Source organism: Octodon degus, unplaced genomic scaffold (genome assembly GCF_000260255.1).
Source record: "Octodon degus isolate 3935 unplaced genomic scaffold, OctDeg1.0 scaffold00024, whole genome shotgun sequence".
In the NCBI taxonomy this organism is placed as follows: Eukaryota; Metazoa; Chordata; class Mammalia; order Rodentia; family Octodontidae; genus Octodon; species Octodon degus.
Window position 1 is genome coordinate 11997270 of NW_004524600.1, and position 15268 is coordinate 12012537.

Below are 15268 nucleotides of genomic sequence, written 5' to 3' on the forward strand. Positions count from 1 at the left end.
CTACTTTTCTAAAATTCACAAGAAGTGATCTGTATGTCCTGTGTTGCAGATAACTGCCCTGAAGGTTAAAAGCCCTTTTTTTTTTTTTTTTTTGAGACGGTGGTCTCACTATGTATGTAGTTCAGGCTGGTCCTAACTCATGATGTAGCCCAAGCTGGCCTCAAACTCACAGAGATCCTCCTGCCTCAGCCTCCCAAGTGCTGGGATTACAGGTGTGCACCACCATGTCTTGCCACTCAAGGTCCTATATAAAAGCGAGGGCTCATTTTGTTTTTCTCAGAGAAGGAAAAGAGACTTAATTTATCAGAAGTTTTATTTCATGAGCTTTATGATGAACTAGCTTGTGCAGTCTAACATTCAGATGATATTTTCATACTGAAACAGATGGCAACGGACAAAAGCTACAATGGGTCATCCCGGGTGCTTCTGATGATAACAACAGGACTCTCTGGCTTAAATACACAGAAGACGGGACAGAGTGAGAGTCGTAAAATTATGTTAAAATAAATATACAGTTTTTCCCCTGTTTAAAAGTATAGAAACTTGGATTGGAGAAGATTAGACGGTAGTTAGCAACTCCTTTATAAACAAATATAAAAACACACAAACCAAATACTGCAAAACAAAAATCTTTTTAATCTAAAAACTCATTTCCCAGGGCCAATTAATAGCCAAGCCCTACAAATGTTTTATCAGTTTATTTGACTAACAAGAGCTATTCATCATGTTCTTCCAAGTAAGAGAAAAATAATAGATTTGGGTAAACCTTTCTGAATTAGGCCACGATACTGCAGGCAGTTCAGGGAAAAACATGGCCATAGTTTTTTCTTTGGTGTGACCGAAAGGGTGTCCAAAAGTTAGCAAATGTTGACAATGCAAGTGGTAAGAAATTGCCAAATGGAAATTTAAACTCACTAAAAAAAAAAAAAAAAAAGGAAGAAAGACTCTTGGAAAAGCTTTGCCCACAGTGTTGTAGTGCAATTTTTCAAATTTCTGAGAAATAATTTTATTTACTAAGCAGGAAACTGATCCCAGCAGTGTACCGCACTGTCCTGCCTGTTGGCCCCACTCCGTACCTCGAGGCCGGCTCCCAGGCAGGGCGCAGGGCTGCCCAGGAGGGGCCACTCAAAACGGCCCACGCCTTGGGAGACAGCAGGCTGACAGAGGCGCGTCCGAGGCTGCACAGCAGCAGGCACCGAGTTGCAGCGTCGCCACTTTCGAGTTCTGCACTTTTACAAAACAGAAACAAAGCCTTTTTTCCCCAGAAAAAAGTACCTGCACCCATGAATCACTCCGCCCTTCCCTAGCTGCTCCCTGCATTTGGCCTGTCTCACTGAAGAGGCCTGGCACTGCCCGCCTCCCTCACGAGTTCCCCTCTTGGGGAGCCCTCCAATTTTATTTCCCTAATAACCACCTCCACGGCCTAGCGCCACGCTATTTCTGTACACACTGTCTGGGTGCATCCGTCAAAGTGTTCAAAATCCACACAGACACTCACACCTAGCATTTCTGCAAGGAAAAAGATCTTCCCCAGGAAGCACTTTCAGAAGTTGACGCTGCTAACTCGCTTTCAAGCCGCATGCCAGGGGCCGCTGAGTCCCAGACGCCCGCAGCGCAGGTGCCCACGGTGCGCGGGGTCAGGACGCCCTGGGCTCCAGCTTCAAGGGCGCAGCAGCCCCGCATGTCTCCGGAGTCCGGCTCAGGCCCTAGTCCTGCTCCTGCGCTGCGTCCCCAAGGGGCTCTGCAGGGTCCTCGCCCGCATCTGCAGGCCCAGGAGTCCGAGGCGGCAAGAAGGCGTCGGGGGCCTCGCAGCCCTGCTCGCCCCAGTCCTGCGGGCCCGGCTTGGCGCGGCGCGCCCTGGGGTCCGCGGGCTCCACGGCCTCGCCCTCGCCCTCGGAGATGACGGTCATCGGGCTGCTGTGGATGCGGTTCCGCACGCCCTGGGGTCCGCGGGCTCCACGGCCTCGCCCTCGCCCTCGGAGATGACGGTCATCGGGCTGCTCTGGATGCGGTTCCGCACGCTGTAGCGGCTGCTGGCCGCCGAGGGCGGCGTCCGGCTGCGGCCGTAGCGGGGCCCGGAGAAGGACAGGCTGCGCGGCATGGGGCCCTCGCTCCGCGCCCACTCCTCCTGCGCCCTGCGGCTCTTGCTGGGCGAACAGCTGGACGGGCTCTCGGGGGCGTCGGGCGCGGGCTCCGACCTGGACCTCTGGAAGCGCGGGTCCGTGTGCCTGAGCATCTCGGCGGCCGACATGCGGGCGCTGGTGTCCGAGCGGCTGCCCTTCCTGAGCAGCAGGGCTTTGAAGTTGTCGCTGCTGGTGCTGCTCTTGCGCACGCTCCTCTGGATGGAGCCCACTTGCTTGGGGGAGGCCAGGCTGGGCGTGGTGCCCGTGGGGGTCACCGGCGGGGAGGGAGAGTGGTTTCGCGAAGGGTCATCCTCGGAGTCTTTTCGGCCCAGGACTTTCCTCTTGGATCTGTGATTCAAAGGCACCGAGGTAAAGGTTAATATTTCCCATCAACCGTGGCCACCAGCGCGGGCTGCTCCGAGCACTCGCGCAGCTCACCCACTACTTGACTTACTTTTCCAAAACCTAAGCTTAGGTGTGGAAAACCGAGCGCTTTCCAAAAAAAGAACATTTCCTTGCATCGCCGGAACCACCTAGGAGAATCATTAAGCAAATCCTCACTCTCACTGGAACGTTTTTAAAAAAATTTTATTATGGATACAGGTACATGTCACCTGTTAATTCTGTCATCCCCGCCCCCATCTCCCTGTTGCAAAAGATCTATTCTATTATTCTGCGCTTCATTTATATCTTTAGGTTTCTCCTGTAAGAGATACTGTGTGATTCTGAAGGTTGTACACAGGGGCTGGGGTTCGATCTTTGGCCCGGCCCTGCCGGCCCCGCCCCGCTGGGACAGCAATTGAGATTGGGCGTGGTGGCACCAGCCTGTAATCCCAGCACTTGGGAGGCTGTAAACAGAATCACTGCGAGTCCAATCTAGTAGTGAGACCCTGAACACCCAATAGACCCTTCCCTAAAATTCTGGGGGAAAAAATTAACATTGGAGCTTGTACACCTGGTTCATTTTACTTAAAATTACTGTCTTAAGGATCATCCATTTTCCTGCGAATGCCTCAAGGGCATCTTCCTTTACCCCACTCCCACTACTCCACTGTGTGCAAATGCCACATTTTCTCTTTCCGTTGCATCTCTTGAGGGCCATACAGGTTGCTTCCAAGATGCAACCACCATGAGTTATGCCAGATTACCTAGAGACAAACCTCGGCCATTGAGCTGCTTCACTTCAGCCTTGACCGTGTGTGCTCAGTGACTGCTGCCTTGAGCCCTCCAAGGCGGCTGGCCGGGAGCAATGGCCTCCTTTCTTTCTACTTTCGCTTTTCTTATGTGATGCTGAGCAGGCCCGACAGGTGGGCCTGTGCCCAGAATCTGCCCGCTCCTAAGCTGTGCCCCCTCTAGGTTCTAGAACGGCGCCACACTTTGCGTGTTCAGCCCTCTGTCTCAGAGAACTTTCCTGTCCAAGGTATGATGACACCGCTAGTAAATCAGGGACAGGAAGGCAGGCAGTCCAGCGCCCCCAGATGGTTTCTTCCTAATAACTAAGCAGTAAAGGGCAGGTGGGCAGGGGAATTTGCCTTAGGGGATCTTTTTCTCTCTCTTTTCTGTACTTAAAACAGGGTCTACAGGGTCTCACTATATAGATCGGACTCAGTGATTCTCCTGTTTTCAGCCTCCCAAGTGCTGGGTTTACAGGCTGGTGGCACCATGCCCAGTCTCAATTGCCCTCTCAGCATGCCCTAAAGGTAGGGTCTGCATGGCACAATGGGAATTGAAACTCAGCAGCTGCGGTCTGCCTAAGCAGGTGCTTTAGTCCACTGAACTATCGGGCAGCCTTGCCTCATGGGATCCTGGTAATTTATTTAAAAAAAAAAAAGCCATGGACCCCAGGGTGGTGGGACAGGGCTGTAATCCCAGTACTCTGGGAGGCTGAGGACACTGCCTGCTAGGAAAGCTCTGAGTTCAGCACCCACCCAGGGCCTTAAGTTTGTCTCTTCTCCTGCCAGGAAATCCCAGCCTCTGCATTAGGCAAGCACGGGGCATCGCTACGTGCAGACAAAGAGTTGAAGCTGAGCGTACCAAGGAGAGCTGGAGACCTGGAAAAGATGCCCAGCTCGGCCGCCCTTGCTGGTCCAGTCCAGCCACTCTGGGTTTTAGAGAAAGTAACTGAGGTGCAGAGAGAGGCAGCTGGTCAGTCTGACCTCCAGGACTTGGTGGCGTTTTTTCTGCTCGCAGCACATGATCTCACAATGGACGCTGGTGGCCCCTACCGCAGCTCAGCTACTCGAAGCCCTGCAGGTAGTGGCCTGTGGTATAATGCTTTTATTTGGTTCTTCATAGCAAGGGGAAGGTGTACAGCTACATAAACCAACCCACAACTACACTTGTCTAAAGCCACGGCCTTTCAGGGCAGATTCAGAATTGAAACAGCAGACAAGTTTTTAGTAGAGCATCGACGTTTCTCAAGAGCAGCTGGTACTTAAAGTGAGAATTAAATTTAAACATGAATTTTCTGCCTCCGTGTGTGTGTGTGTGTGTGTGTGTGTGTGTGTGTGTGCTTGTGTGTGCGTGCTTCTAAAGAAGACAGCTATAAAAAGTACTTAAACAGTTAACACTGGCTTAAAAACTAATTACTTCAATAAAAATAAAAACTTCACACCTCACATGGCGCCTGCACTTTCCATCTGGCTTTAAATTTGAAGTGAATTCATTTGCATCAGAAGATTTGAAAGCTAGGTTTCAATTTAGAGATTCTGTATTTTAAATTATGAATGTAGGGGCTGGGCGGCATGAAAATAAAGCCCTACATAGCACAGGTCTTGGGTGGACTTCCATTTCGCCTGCTAACACAGTATTAATGCTCCAACAGAAATCAGCACGGGTCCTCGTTCTCTCTTTGAAAGATAGTCCCAAAGCTGCTTTTACCCTTACTCTGTCACATGTACCATTTCAACATGTGTAGAACACAGAAGCTTCTTAGTAGCTGAAACCACACATATTTCAGTGACCTCTGAAGGTTCCCACAAAATACAGAAGCATATTTTTGGGGAAATTATGTACTACCTTGGCCCTACCAGCCACGGCGTTTCCTTGAGACCGAGCATCTAGCACACAGAGCAGCCCGGCATCACAAGCCTTTGGGGCTTACTATTATAAAAATATATTCCCATATACTTAGCAACTCCATACATTTCGTCCTAAACAACAGACTGAGTTTTGGAAGAATTTCCTAACAGCTAAATTCCAATTGGTTTTGTTTAATTCAGAAAATATTTGTTGAGTGTTTATTATCTGTCTGGTATGTATAAAGTTAGAAACACCCATGTACACTTCCAGAAATGCTACCAAATTTGGTTCAAAAGACATACCGCTTCATTTTCTATCTTGAAAAACAGTTGACTAGCCATTCTCTTTTGTCCAAGACTGAGGATCAAAGCAAGGTGAGCTCTACCACTAAACAGCCCCAGACTTCCTCCTTATTTTTTTTATTATTTTGAAACACAGTCTAAGTTTCCCAGGCAGGGTTTGACCTCGACATCCTCTTGCCTCAGCCTCTTACACCTGATAAAAATCAAGGAAACCAGTCAGACAACAGTCAAGGGAACAGTCTATGGTCTATACACAAATACCACACCAAGAAGACGGCATTCTGGGTGAGCACCTAACTCCCAGCTTGGTTTTACCTGAAGTTAAACATTTGTATGTTGCATGGGGAGTTCCAGGTAGGGGCACTGCTGTGCTTCCCACTCCATAAAACAGTTGTTTTTCTTTCAACTCAATTCCAAGAATTAAATGGTAGTACCAATCCAGGTTATTTATGCAGAGAAGAATCGAAGGATTTTATAAGATGTTTTGTCTCCAAAGGGAAGAGAGGACCTTCATTTGGGGCAAGATAAGGTCTTGGCAGCATAAGGGCATTCATAAGTCATCTGAAAATACTGATAAAGAAGTCTAGGGAGGCTAAAACCTCACCGAGCATTAGGCTTAAAGTATGTGACACACATAATCTTACCAATTTGTACAGTGACTCTATAGCGACAGCACTCCCTGCTGACAACCAGAAAACAGTGTAATAAATAAAACCTCCGTGCTAAGCCGTATTGCCTCTTTAAGGCCAACGCGCATTAAAAACAGTAGCAGTTCGGGAGCTTCACGAAGACACTGCAGGTACTTTTCTTCAACCCAACAATTTCAGATGCCAGTAGATGGCGCTAGTGGCTTGCAGTAGCAAGCAAATTTAATAGCTCTGATTTAAAGAGATGCACCTTCACTGACATATCAAAGGATTCAAAAACCTGCACCATAAAATTATGGTATTTTTTTTCTGTAAAGGAAGAGGGGCTTAGGACACCTTTAAGAAGAGGTGCTGGGGAGCAGTCCGCCTCTAAGTCCCTCCTGCTGCTCTGACCAATTCCTGTAAACACCGTCATGTCACAGACACATGGTGCTTCTGACCCACCGCCAGCACTGTGCCTACCTGAGGGTATCCCACCCAGCCTGCATCCCCTAGATCAGTTATGATGACACCGTTTCATGGAACGAAGTAACACAGAAGCTGGAGTCAGAGCAAATAAAGGCAGAGAAACACAGGAGGAAAAAAAATCAATAATAAAGTTAATGAGTCACGGCTGGGTGGCAGAAGAACCTTCAAGGAAAGAAAACAGGAACGGTTCAGAAGGAAGGAATCCTAAAGCAGATGAAAGCAGAAGGGAGGAGTTCTGGATACCTGTGAATAGCTGCAAAAAGGTCTTCAGTGGTCCTCGGTCTCGTGGGGGTTGTCACCTCCTCACTGTCATCCTTGTGGAAGTCACCAGCTTCTGAGGATGGCTCGGCTGTGTGCGCCTCCTGCACCCCAGCTAGAGAGAAGAAAGCGGGCAGGCGGTGAGAGGCAGCGAGTACAGTTTCAGTCCTGTGCCAGGCTCCCAAATCTGCTGCTTCCCTGCCATTTGCAACAATCTGAGAGCTGCAGGGGGTGTGGTGGGGTCTGCAGTTCTTGGCTTTACAAAGATGCAGGGAATGACAGGAGTCTGCCGGTCAGCACTCTCTCCTGTCTGCTACAGAACTCGTATGGGGCTGCTCCTGAATGCTGTCAGAAGGCTTCTTTGCAGCTCTTCAGAAGGGAGATTACTCACTGCTATTTCATGCCCAGCCTGCTATACAACCACCCCCCATCTCCTTCTTTTCTGCCAACTCTCTGTAAGCTCTTCCCTTAGACCTGGATTTTGAAAAGAAAAAATGCCACAAAATGCAGAGTTGTAACTCACAGGCAGAAGCCCACATGCTGCTGGCTTTGGGGTGGCTAGATCTGATCTACCTGGGTTCCACGGGTATGCCACACTCGGCTGCCCTATTTGGCGCAGTTGCAGAAGATGACAGAAACGCACCAGAGAGATGCTGGACTTACCTTCTCCATCATGTTGAGAAGGGCAGCTCGCTGCGTCACCCCCGCTGTCTCCATCATCCCTGCTGTCCCCCACTGGCTCTTCTTGCGTGGGGGCCAGAGAGACATGGGGCTGTACCATGGGGGCATCGGTTTCCACTCTACTGGGAGACTCGAACCCTGCAGCTCCTCCCTCCAGCACGGAGCTGCCGGGGCCCGCAGCATGAGCGCCAGCTCGAGCCACAGAGCTCTTTCTTGCCTCTGTGCCATGCACAGAGCCCTCCTCTGCCCTGGCGGGGCTGGACACAGCTTGGAAGGCTTCACTCACATTCTCCGTGGTGAAATCTCTCTGCGGAGGTGGCACCACCAGGAACAGTTTGGGCTTCTTGGAGATGGGGGGCGGCTTCCTGCTGGGTGAAGCATCTGGGAGTGGGGTGCTCTGAGGGCCATACCCAGACTCTGCCTCCCCAGTGGCTGGCCCGGGATGTGGCGCTCCATGGCTGTGGCTTGCAGGGCCACCACGCTCGGCTGCACTGTCACGGTCACCCTGACTGGGGCTCTTGGCAGGCGTTGGAAGCGAGCTAGTCGCAGAGGCAGGCTGGCTTTCACTCTCCATTTCATTTATGCTATTTCGGGATTTCAGGAGAGCAGATGGCTTCAAGTGATATTGTGGAGCAGCCGGAGTTCGTTGTTCCTGAGCTGCTCGTTCAGGCAATGGTGCCACTTCGGCCCCCGAGTCCTTTCTCACAGGCCTCAACTGTACCATCTGCAGAGCTTCGGTGGTGATCAGGGGCAGGGGGCGCCTACCACTGTCCTCCTTTTTTGAAGGTGGCCTCAAGGCCTCCCGGGAGGATTCAGGCTGTCCAGAGTTTCTGAAAGAAGGCCTGGTGTCTTTCATGAATTTGGGGTCCAGGGGGGGAGCAGGTGGGGGCTCCAACGAGGGTGGGAAAGGTGGGGGTGCTGGAGAGGAAGCCGGAATAAAGGGGCTCAGTGCTGTGGGAGGTAGGGGGAGGCACCCATCAGGTGGAGAGCAGAGGAGCGTGAGTACTTCTGGGGGTGGAGGGGGGAACACAGGGGAGTGGGGCAGAGGGGAGCCCTCAGGGCCATCTGCTGCTGGGGGCAGCGGGAGAAGAAGGGGAGACTTGTCCTGGGCACCTGGGGGGGGCAGAGGTGGAGGGGGCGGAGGGGTGAGGGGTAAGGCTGGGACTGCTTCCAGCTTCTTCACGGTGCCACCACCTTCAGTGGATGTATTAGAGGACAAAGATGTGGAGGAGGAGGACATGGACACTGAGGAGATCAGTGAGGACTTCCTCTCTGGCACCTTGGGCTTGGCCTTCCCCTTTCCATTGGCTGGTGACATTGATTTTAAAAACACAGGCACAGGGGTGAGTGTGGTGGGGGTATTTGACTGGCTGGAATACCCACTGGATGGAGAAGTGACTCTCTGGGACTTCTCTGGTGAAGTGACCTTTGGTTTGGCGCAGCCACCAGGCACTTGGGGGATTGTGGCCCTGGACGCCTCTTGGCTGTGGCGGATTGGCCCATTCCCATTTGGGGCTCCACCACTGGCTGAGCAGCATCCCACGGGGTTCCCGGGCTCTTCCTGCACGCCTGTGTAGTCAATGTAGTAAGCCCAAGGGTCCGCATACTCTGACCTGACACTGCTTGTGTCACTCTGTGATGGTGTGACCCCGCACAGGGAGTACACATTGGGGGTGGTGGCGGAGGTCATGCTACTGCCAGCGCTGACTGTGCTCTGGCTCCGGGAGCGGGTCAGCCAGGGCTCCTCAAAGTCACTGCAGGGACTCTGGGAGGCTGAGCTGCCACCCTTGCCCGGGAGGCTAAGCTGCAGCGACTGCTGGAGTGTGGCGATCAGGCTCTCGTTGAGAACCTGCCCATTGGACTGGCTGCTCTTCTTGGGAATCCTGCGGAGGGAGTCTGTCCGAGAAGGTGGAAGGGGAGGCTTCTTGGCTTTCTTCAAAGAGAAGTTTCTGGAAAGGGATTTATCATGGAAACCTGACTGATCCCCTTGGCTTTTGTGAGCTCTTCCATCAAAAACATTGACCATGCTGTGCCTGGGGTTCCCAAAGCCATATCCGGAGTCAGTGTGAGTAGACCTGTAGCAGCCAGCGTGGTCCTCGGAACACACGGATCCTGAGTCTTCTTTGATGGATGTCTGGTCCAAACTGCAGCTGCTCTGGTTACTCGTGGGAGTGCAGTAACCAGGGGCAGCCAGGTGGGGCTTCAAGGGGGATGCCCGCCCGCTGCTGGAGGCCCTGAACTCCCAGGGCTCCATGCTGCCCTGCCCTCTACTCCCGGAAGAGCTAGACTCGCTCTTGCCATCGACATCCTGGGGGTGGGCTGGGTAGCTCAGGGTATTCCTGCAGTTATGATGCATGACCTGGGACCCATTGGGAGAGACCTCTGAGTCACAGGCAGACAGCAGTGCGGTGACGTTGGGGGAATGGCACTCGAAGGTCTGGGAGTAGACAGAGGCGTGGCCATCGCTCCAAGGGTGACCAGGGGACAGCTGGTCAGCTCTCACACCGTGTCTGGAGAGGAGGTGGTCTCTGGGTTTTATCCGTGAGGGTGAGGAGGAGCTGGTCATTCTGCCATCCAGCTGGCCCGCACTCGGAGCGGTGTGAAGAACGATGATGTCCGAGGAGGACGAGAGGGTGGCGTTGGGGATGATGCTGGTGGAGAAGGCCGCATGAGGCGACACCACGCGTGCCGGGCTGGGGTCGCTCTCGCTCTCGCTCTCGCAGTGCCTCAGCTCCTGGGACCTGGGCCTCAGGAACGTTCCGGCCCTCGGGGCTCCGCCTAAGTGCCCCAGGTGGCACTCTCCCTGTGAGCTACTCCGCTGGTAGCAGAAAGGGTCCTCCACGTCCTCCGCGGGGCCCAGGCTGCCCAGGGAGTGAGCGCCGGCCCTGGCGCCCGAACGCGGAAGGCTGTGGAAGCCAGGCTCACTGTGCAGGCGGGCAGGGAAGGCGAGCCCCGCAGGGTCGCTCAGCACAGACATGTTGCCGGAGGAGCCCGAGAAGGGGCTCATCTGAGCGGCCACACCCAGCCCCCTGTGGGCCCTGATTCTTCTCATGGAAGGCGGCACGACTCTCACGTCCTCCGTCTGGCAGCTGGAGTCCCTGGTTTCCGAGCGCTGCCCGGCACAGTGATAGCTGTCCAGCCTTCCTCGCGTGGAGGGGGCGTCTGCGGCGAGTGCGGAGTAGCCGCCGGCCTCATCCTGGCCAGGGCCGGATGCTGGAGAGGAAGCAGAAGAAAGTTCGTTAACCTGAAAATGCAAAGCACAGCGGCACGGTGCCCCAGCCCCTCCGGCCTCCTATGATAAAAAGAAGCAAACAAAAACACCTTCCCTACTGATTCAGCTTGTCCCTCCATACCTACCTAATTGACTTTCAATAGCTCCTGATGCCCCCCTAAGATAAAAATCCTTATTTTATAAATTTTGCTTATATTTCTTCTTAATTTGTACTTCAAATCCTCCTATGGCTTGAGTGCTGCACCAGGCTTTGCAGGATTGACCTTTCCAGTAACCAGCTTTTAAGAAAGACTTCAAGGTAGACTTTGGCCCAAGCTCCGGGTATCTAGGGAGCAGGGACCACCTTTTCCCCAAGACAATAAATACAGCAGTGGAATAGTAGGGCCACAGAAATCCATTTTACTAGGGTTACTGGTATAAAAGAGTGTTAGTTACATTGATTTTTTTTTTTTAATGTCAGAAGGAAATTCGAAGAAGAAAATTGATTTATAGGCCCATCTGCGTTTCAAGCATTTAATTATCCATCTTAAGCCATTATCATCTGTCTGTTTGTGACATTCAAAATTCAACAGCAATCTGTTGTGTTCTGGAGGGGGAGGAACGTCAGGAGCATCGCCTCAAACCAGGCTTATTCATTTCTAGGAGTTTTACAACCAGAGAGTAGTATGGTAACAAGCAAGAAACGTGAAGAATGAAAAAAAAAAAAAAAAAAACAAGGCAAGTGAATGAGAACAACCTTAAGCATGGATAAACAGATCTCAGCCTACCCAGAAAAGGACAGAGTTTTAAAAATAAAATTGCAAAGCCAAGAATGTCTCCAAAACGTATTGAGAACATGTCATCAGCCCTCGGAACAAATTAAACCTTTAAAAATAGTAATAGAGCCATGGTTTTTTCTATGTGGTTTTCATCCAGTAAGAAATACATACAGGGACAAAGATAGTCATATAACAATAAAACAATTCTGAGTAAAAGCAGAAACCTTTTAACATGATGGTCAGATTCATTTCTATGTAGGCTTTTGCTTAAACAAAAGAACTATAATTTTGTCTCCCTCATTTAAACAGAAGACAACAAATTATAAGGCATCAGATACACTCCAGAGATTAACAAAAAGAAAGGTTCTCAGGCACCGGCTGGATGGCATCCCCTGAGCCTCTGGATCCCGGCATGAGGCACTGTAACAGCGAGCATCCTAAGGCCTCCCTGGGTCCCCAGGACTCCCTGGGGCACCTGTCCTTGACTGCAAAAAGTTTTTTTCTCACCATACCAGCAAAGGATATTACTAAAATAGTAGCAGTGTGCTCGCGGGTACCTCAAAGATTTCACTTGACAAGGAAGGGCCCCATGGAGAGTGCTTCCACTCCCTGTGAGCACAGACAAGCTCTAGTATGCTGTGTCATTCATCAGCAAAGAAATCTACTTCCTCTATCTTCTGCAAAGCTCTCCCAGAATGAACACATGAACACACACACACACACACACACACACACACACACACACTCATGGGAGGACTCAAAGGGAAAGTGGAAAAAGAGGCAAGGACAAGAAAAAAAATCCACTTTGAAGAAAGCAAAACACTTCTCTGGCAAGGGCCTGAGTTCAATCCCTGGTTCCCGCCAAAAAGAAAAAGAAAAAAGGAAAAAAAAAAAAAAAAAAAAAAAAAAAAAAAAAAAAAAAGAAAGAAAGAAAATAAAACAGAAGGCAGGAGCTCCTGCCATTTGGTAATCTGGAAGTGACAGGCTGCCTTGTGCGGCATTAGCTTCAGGACGAACAGTCGAGATGCCTCATTCTATTCAACGACGGGTCTTCACATGTTTTGCTTCCAAAACTGCAGTGATTTTTGCATGAGGTTTGTGGTAGAATTTTAACTGCTGCTGTTTAAGTCCCATAAATAAAGTCCTCACACTTTTAGGTAATAGTGTGTTCTGTTTTGTTTTTTGTCCTATTGTCCTATTGATTAGTCATCCTTTAGTTTTTCTTATTACTGCCTATCTGCAGTACATGACACTTATACTCCTTGTTAGGAATTGGTACCTGTATTTTGAGCATGAACTTATGGTAGCCTTCTAAAAATAGAAATAGAGGCATTTCTTCACCTATATCTGCACATACATCCTTATTTAAAATAACATTGTTTTCTTAAAGAACTTAAAAAGATGAGAATTGACTAACATTCAACTCATTGGAGGAACCAACAGAATTCTAGTTCTAAAACACGATCTTCAATACTTTCAAGACATAAAATTGTCACAGTATTACAAGACACTGAAATGCTATTAAGGAACAAACCACAGAAAGAAATCTACACACACACACACACACACACACACACACACACACACAGACCACTCAGTTTGTGTTGAAACCCTGATGAGCTTTACGTGATTTTAAACCATACAGAAATATATAACTATGTGTAATTTTTTTTTTTTTTTTGGCTTGGTGGAACGGGGGATTGAACTCAGGCCCTTGCGCTTGCCAGGGAAGTGCTTATTCTACTGAGCCATCTCCCCGGCCCCAAGAGAGTTTTTATTTCTAAAAAATAAAATTTAGAATGACACAAATCTACAAGTTAGTTTTTGTTTGTTTGGTACTGGGAATTGAACCCAGGACCTCAAGCAAGCTAATCATGTGCTCTGGCTCATGCTTGTAATCATGGCCCTTGAGAGGCTGAGGCAGAAGGACTGCTTTGAGTCCAAAACCAACCTAGGTTACTTAGTGAATTCAAAGCCAGCCTGAACTACGTAGTGAGATCCTGCCTCATAAACAAGTTTTGTGCCTTCAGTAATGTTAATATTTTTGCTGCATGACTCCAGTTATATTTCTCTTTAAAAATCTTTAAAAATTAGTACATGTGTGTAGCATATGCTTAATTTCCTTGTGTATAGTTGGTACATGTATGTAACATGTCCTAATTCATAAAGAGATTCTTTTATATAAGGTCCTGATTTGGAAATAGGTATGAAGTGAAGTTGTTTTATATTTTCATTTATGTACTTGGCATAGGGTCTCACTACACAGCTTGGACTCGCAGTGATCCTCCTACTTTCAGCCTCCCCAGTGCTGGAGTTACAGGTCTGTGCCACCACACCCAGTCTCGGTGGCTGCCTCAGTGTGCTCTGGGGGTGGCATGGCATGCAGGACCAGGGATCGAACCCCTGCCTCTGCACTTGCCAAAGCAGGAGCTTAGTCAGCTGAGTGAAGTTAAGTTTAGTAGCCAATTATAATCATATACTAACAAAGTTACCCTGTCTGATCTCAAAAGATAAAAAATCTCATGGGTTCCGGGGAGATGGCTCAGTAGAATAAGCACTTTGATGGCAAGCGCAAGGGCCTGAGTTCAATCTTCGGTTCCGAAGGGGGGAAAAAAATCTCCCTGCATGAAGTTCACGCCTAATTCCATATAGTTTTAAAGTTAAAGGGAAAAGGAAAGTTTGTCCAGTTCACTTAAGTGGAAGACAACTAGGTAGAAGTCAACCGATATGCTTCCCATCTTGGCTTTTCTAACACGCTAAGTGGGTTGGTCTCCAGAGTCTACAATTCATGGATTTTGAGTTAAAACCACACACAATTAAGAATAGTATGTCTTTCTAGTGGAAGCACCTCTATATGGCTGGAATTTTAAAATCTAGCCCCTGATGATGTGGAGTGTCTCACACAGAGGGTCTGGCGTGTCCTTCCTAGGGACTGCGTTCCTTTGGAGAACCACTTCCCCTTCTGCCTAACTTGCTTGACTCAGCCCCACTTCCCAATGCGTTGTTTCTAGAAACCTATTTGTTTTTAAACCAGCAATCAAACACAGGCCCTTCCACTTGCCAGGCAGATAGGCTGATGCTGAGCTATATGCCCAGCCCTGAGGAAAACTAATTTGAAAGGAAAACTGTTGGTAATCATTGGGTAGCGAAGTGCAAAACATGGAGAGAACCTACAAGGCCCAGCAGACATCAGGAAAGGATAGGGCAAGTGTTTAACAATGACTTCTTGTTAAATAGAACCGTATTCCTATGTCACTTCGCGTATTCTGTCTAACAAAGCTCAGGCTAGCCCATCTTAAAACTGGGTCCTTGTTCAATTGCCTACTTCTTTTTCTTAACTAGTTATAACTCAGATACAGTTGTCTCAGTGACCTCCCATCTGTCATCCAGGTCACATCATTAACTATGTAGTGATACCGGCTGTCTCCTGTCTGCCAGTGGTACCAACACAGATGATGTCGGCAAAGCCACTTTCTCGCCTCCAGCATTAGCAGCAGGGCCATGTCACAGGCAAAGCAGAAATAAATGGGAGTTCCAGGGATGCAATCATGGATTTAAAAAACATTAAAATTACAGCAGATTTAGTCATCCAGCAAGAAAGAAACAAATAGGAAATTCCAGCAATAAGAAATGAACAAAAGATTGGAACTGAAGACCTTAAGTGCTTGCTTTTTGCCCGTTGACCAGATAACTAGAACTATCTGCATTATGTATGCAGCATGGGGTTTTTATTATTTTTACTTAAAGACGTCTCTTTTTGGTAATGACAAACGTGTTT

At 49.3% G+C, this 15268-nt stretch overlaps 1 protein-coding gene across 1 annotated transcript in view; it reads right to left on the minus strand.

Moving 5' to 3' along the window:
• Positions 1-613: 613 nt before the first annotated feature.
• Nhsl1 (NHS like 1) overlaps positions 614-15268 on the minus strand; it is a 91217-nt gene continuing 76562 nt past the window's right edge. Inside the window, exons 6-9 of the mRNA XM_023712201.1 lie at positions 7483-10713; positions 6805-6934; positions 1946-2471; positions 614-1862 (exon numbers count right to left, since the gene is read on the minus strand). Of these exons, the coding sequence (XP_023567969.1) occupies positions 1707-1862; positions 1946-2471; positions 6805-6934; positions 7483-10713 (4043 nt within the window). The 3' untranslated portion in view covers positions 614-1706. The remainder of the gene's footprint in view (positions 1863-1945; positions 2472-6804; positions 6935-7482; positions 10714-15268) is intronic.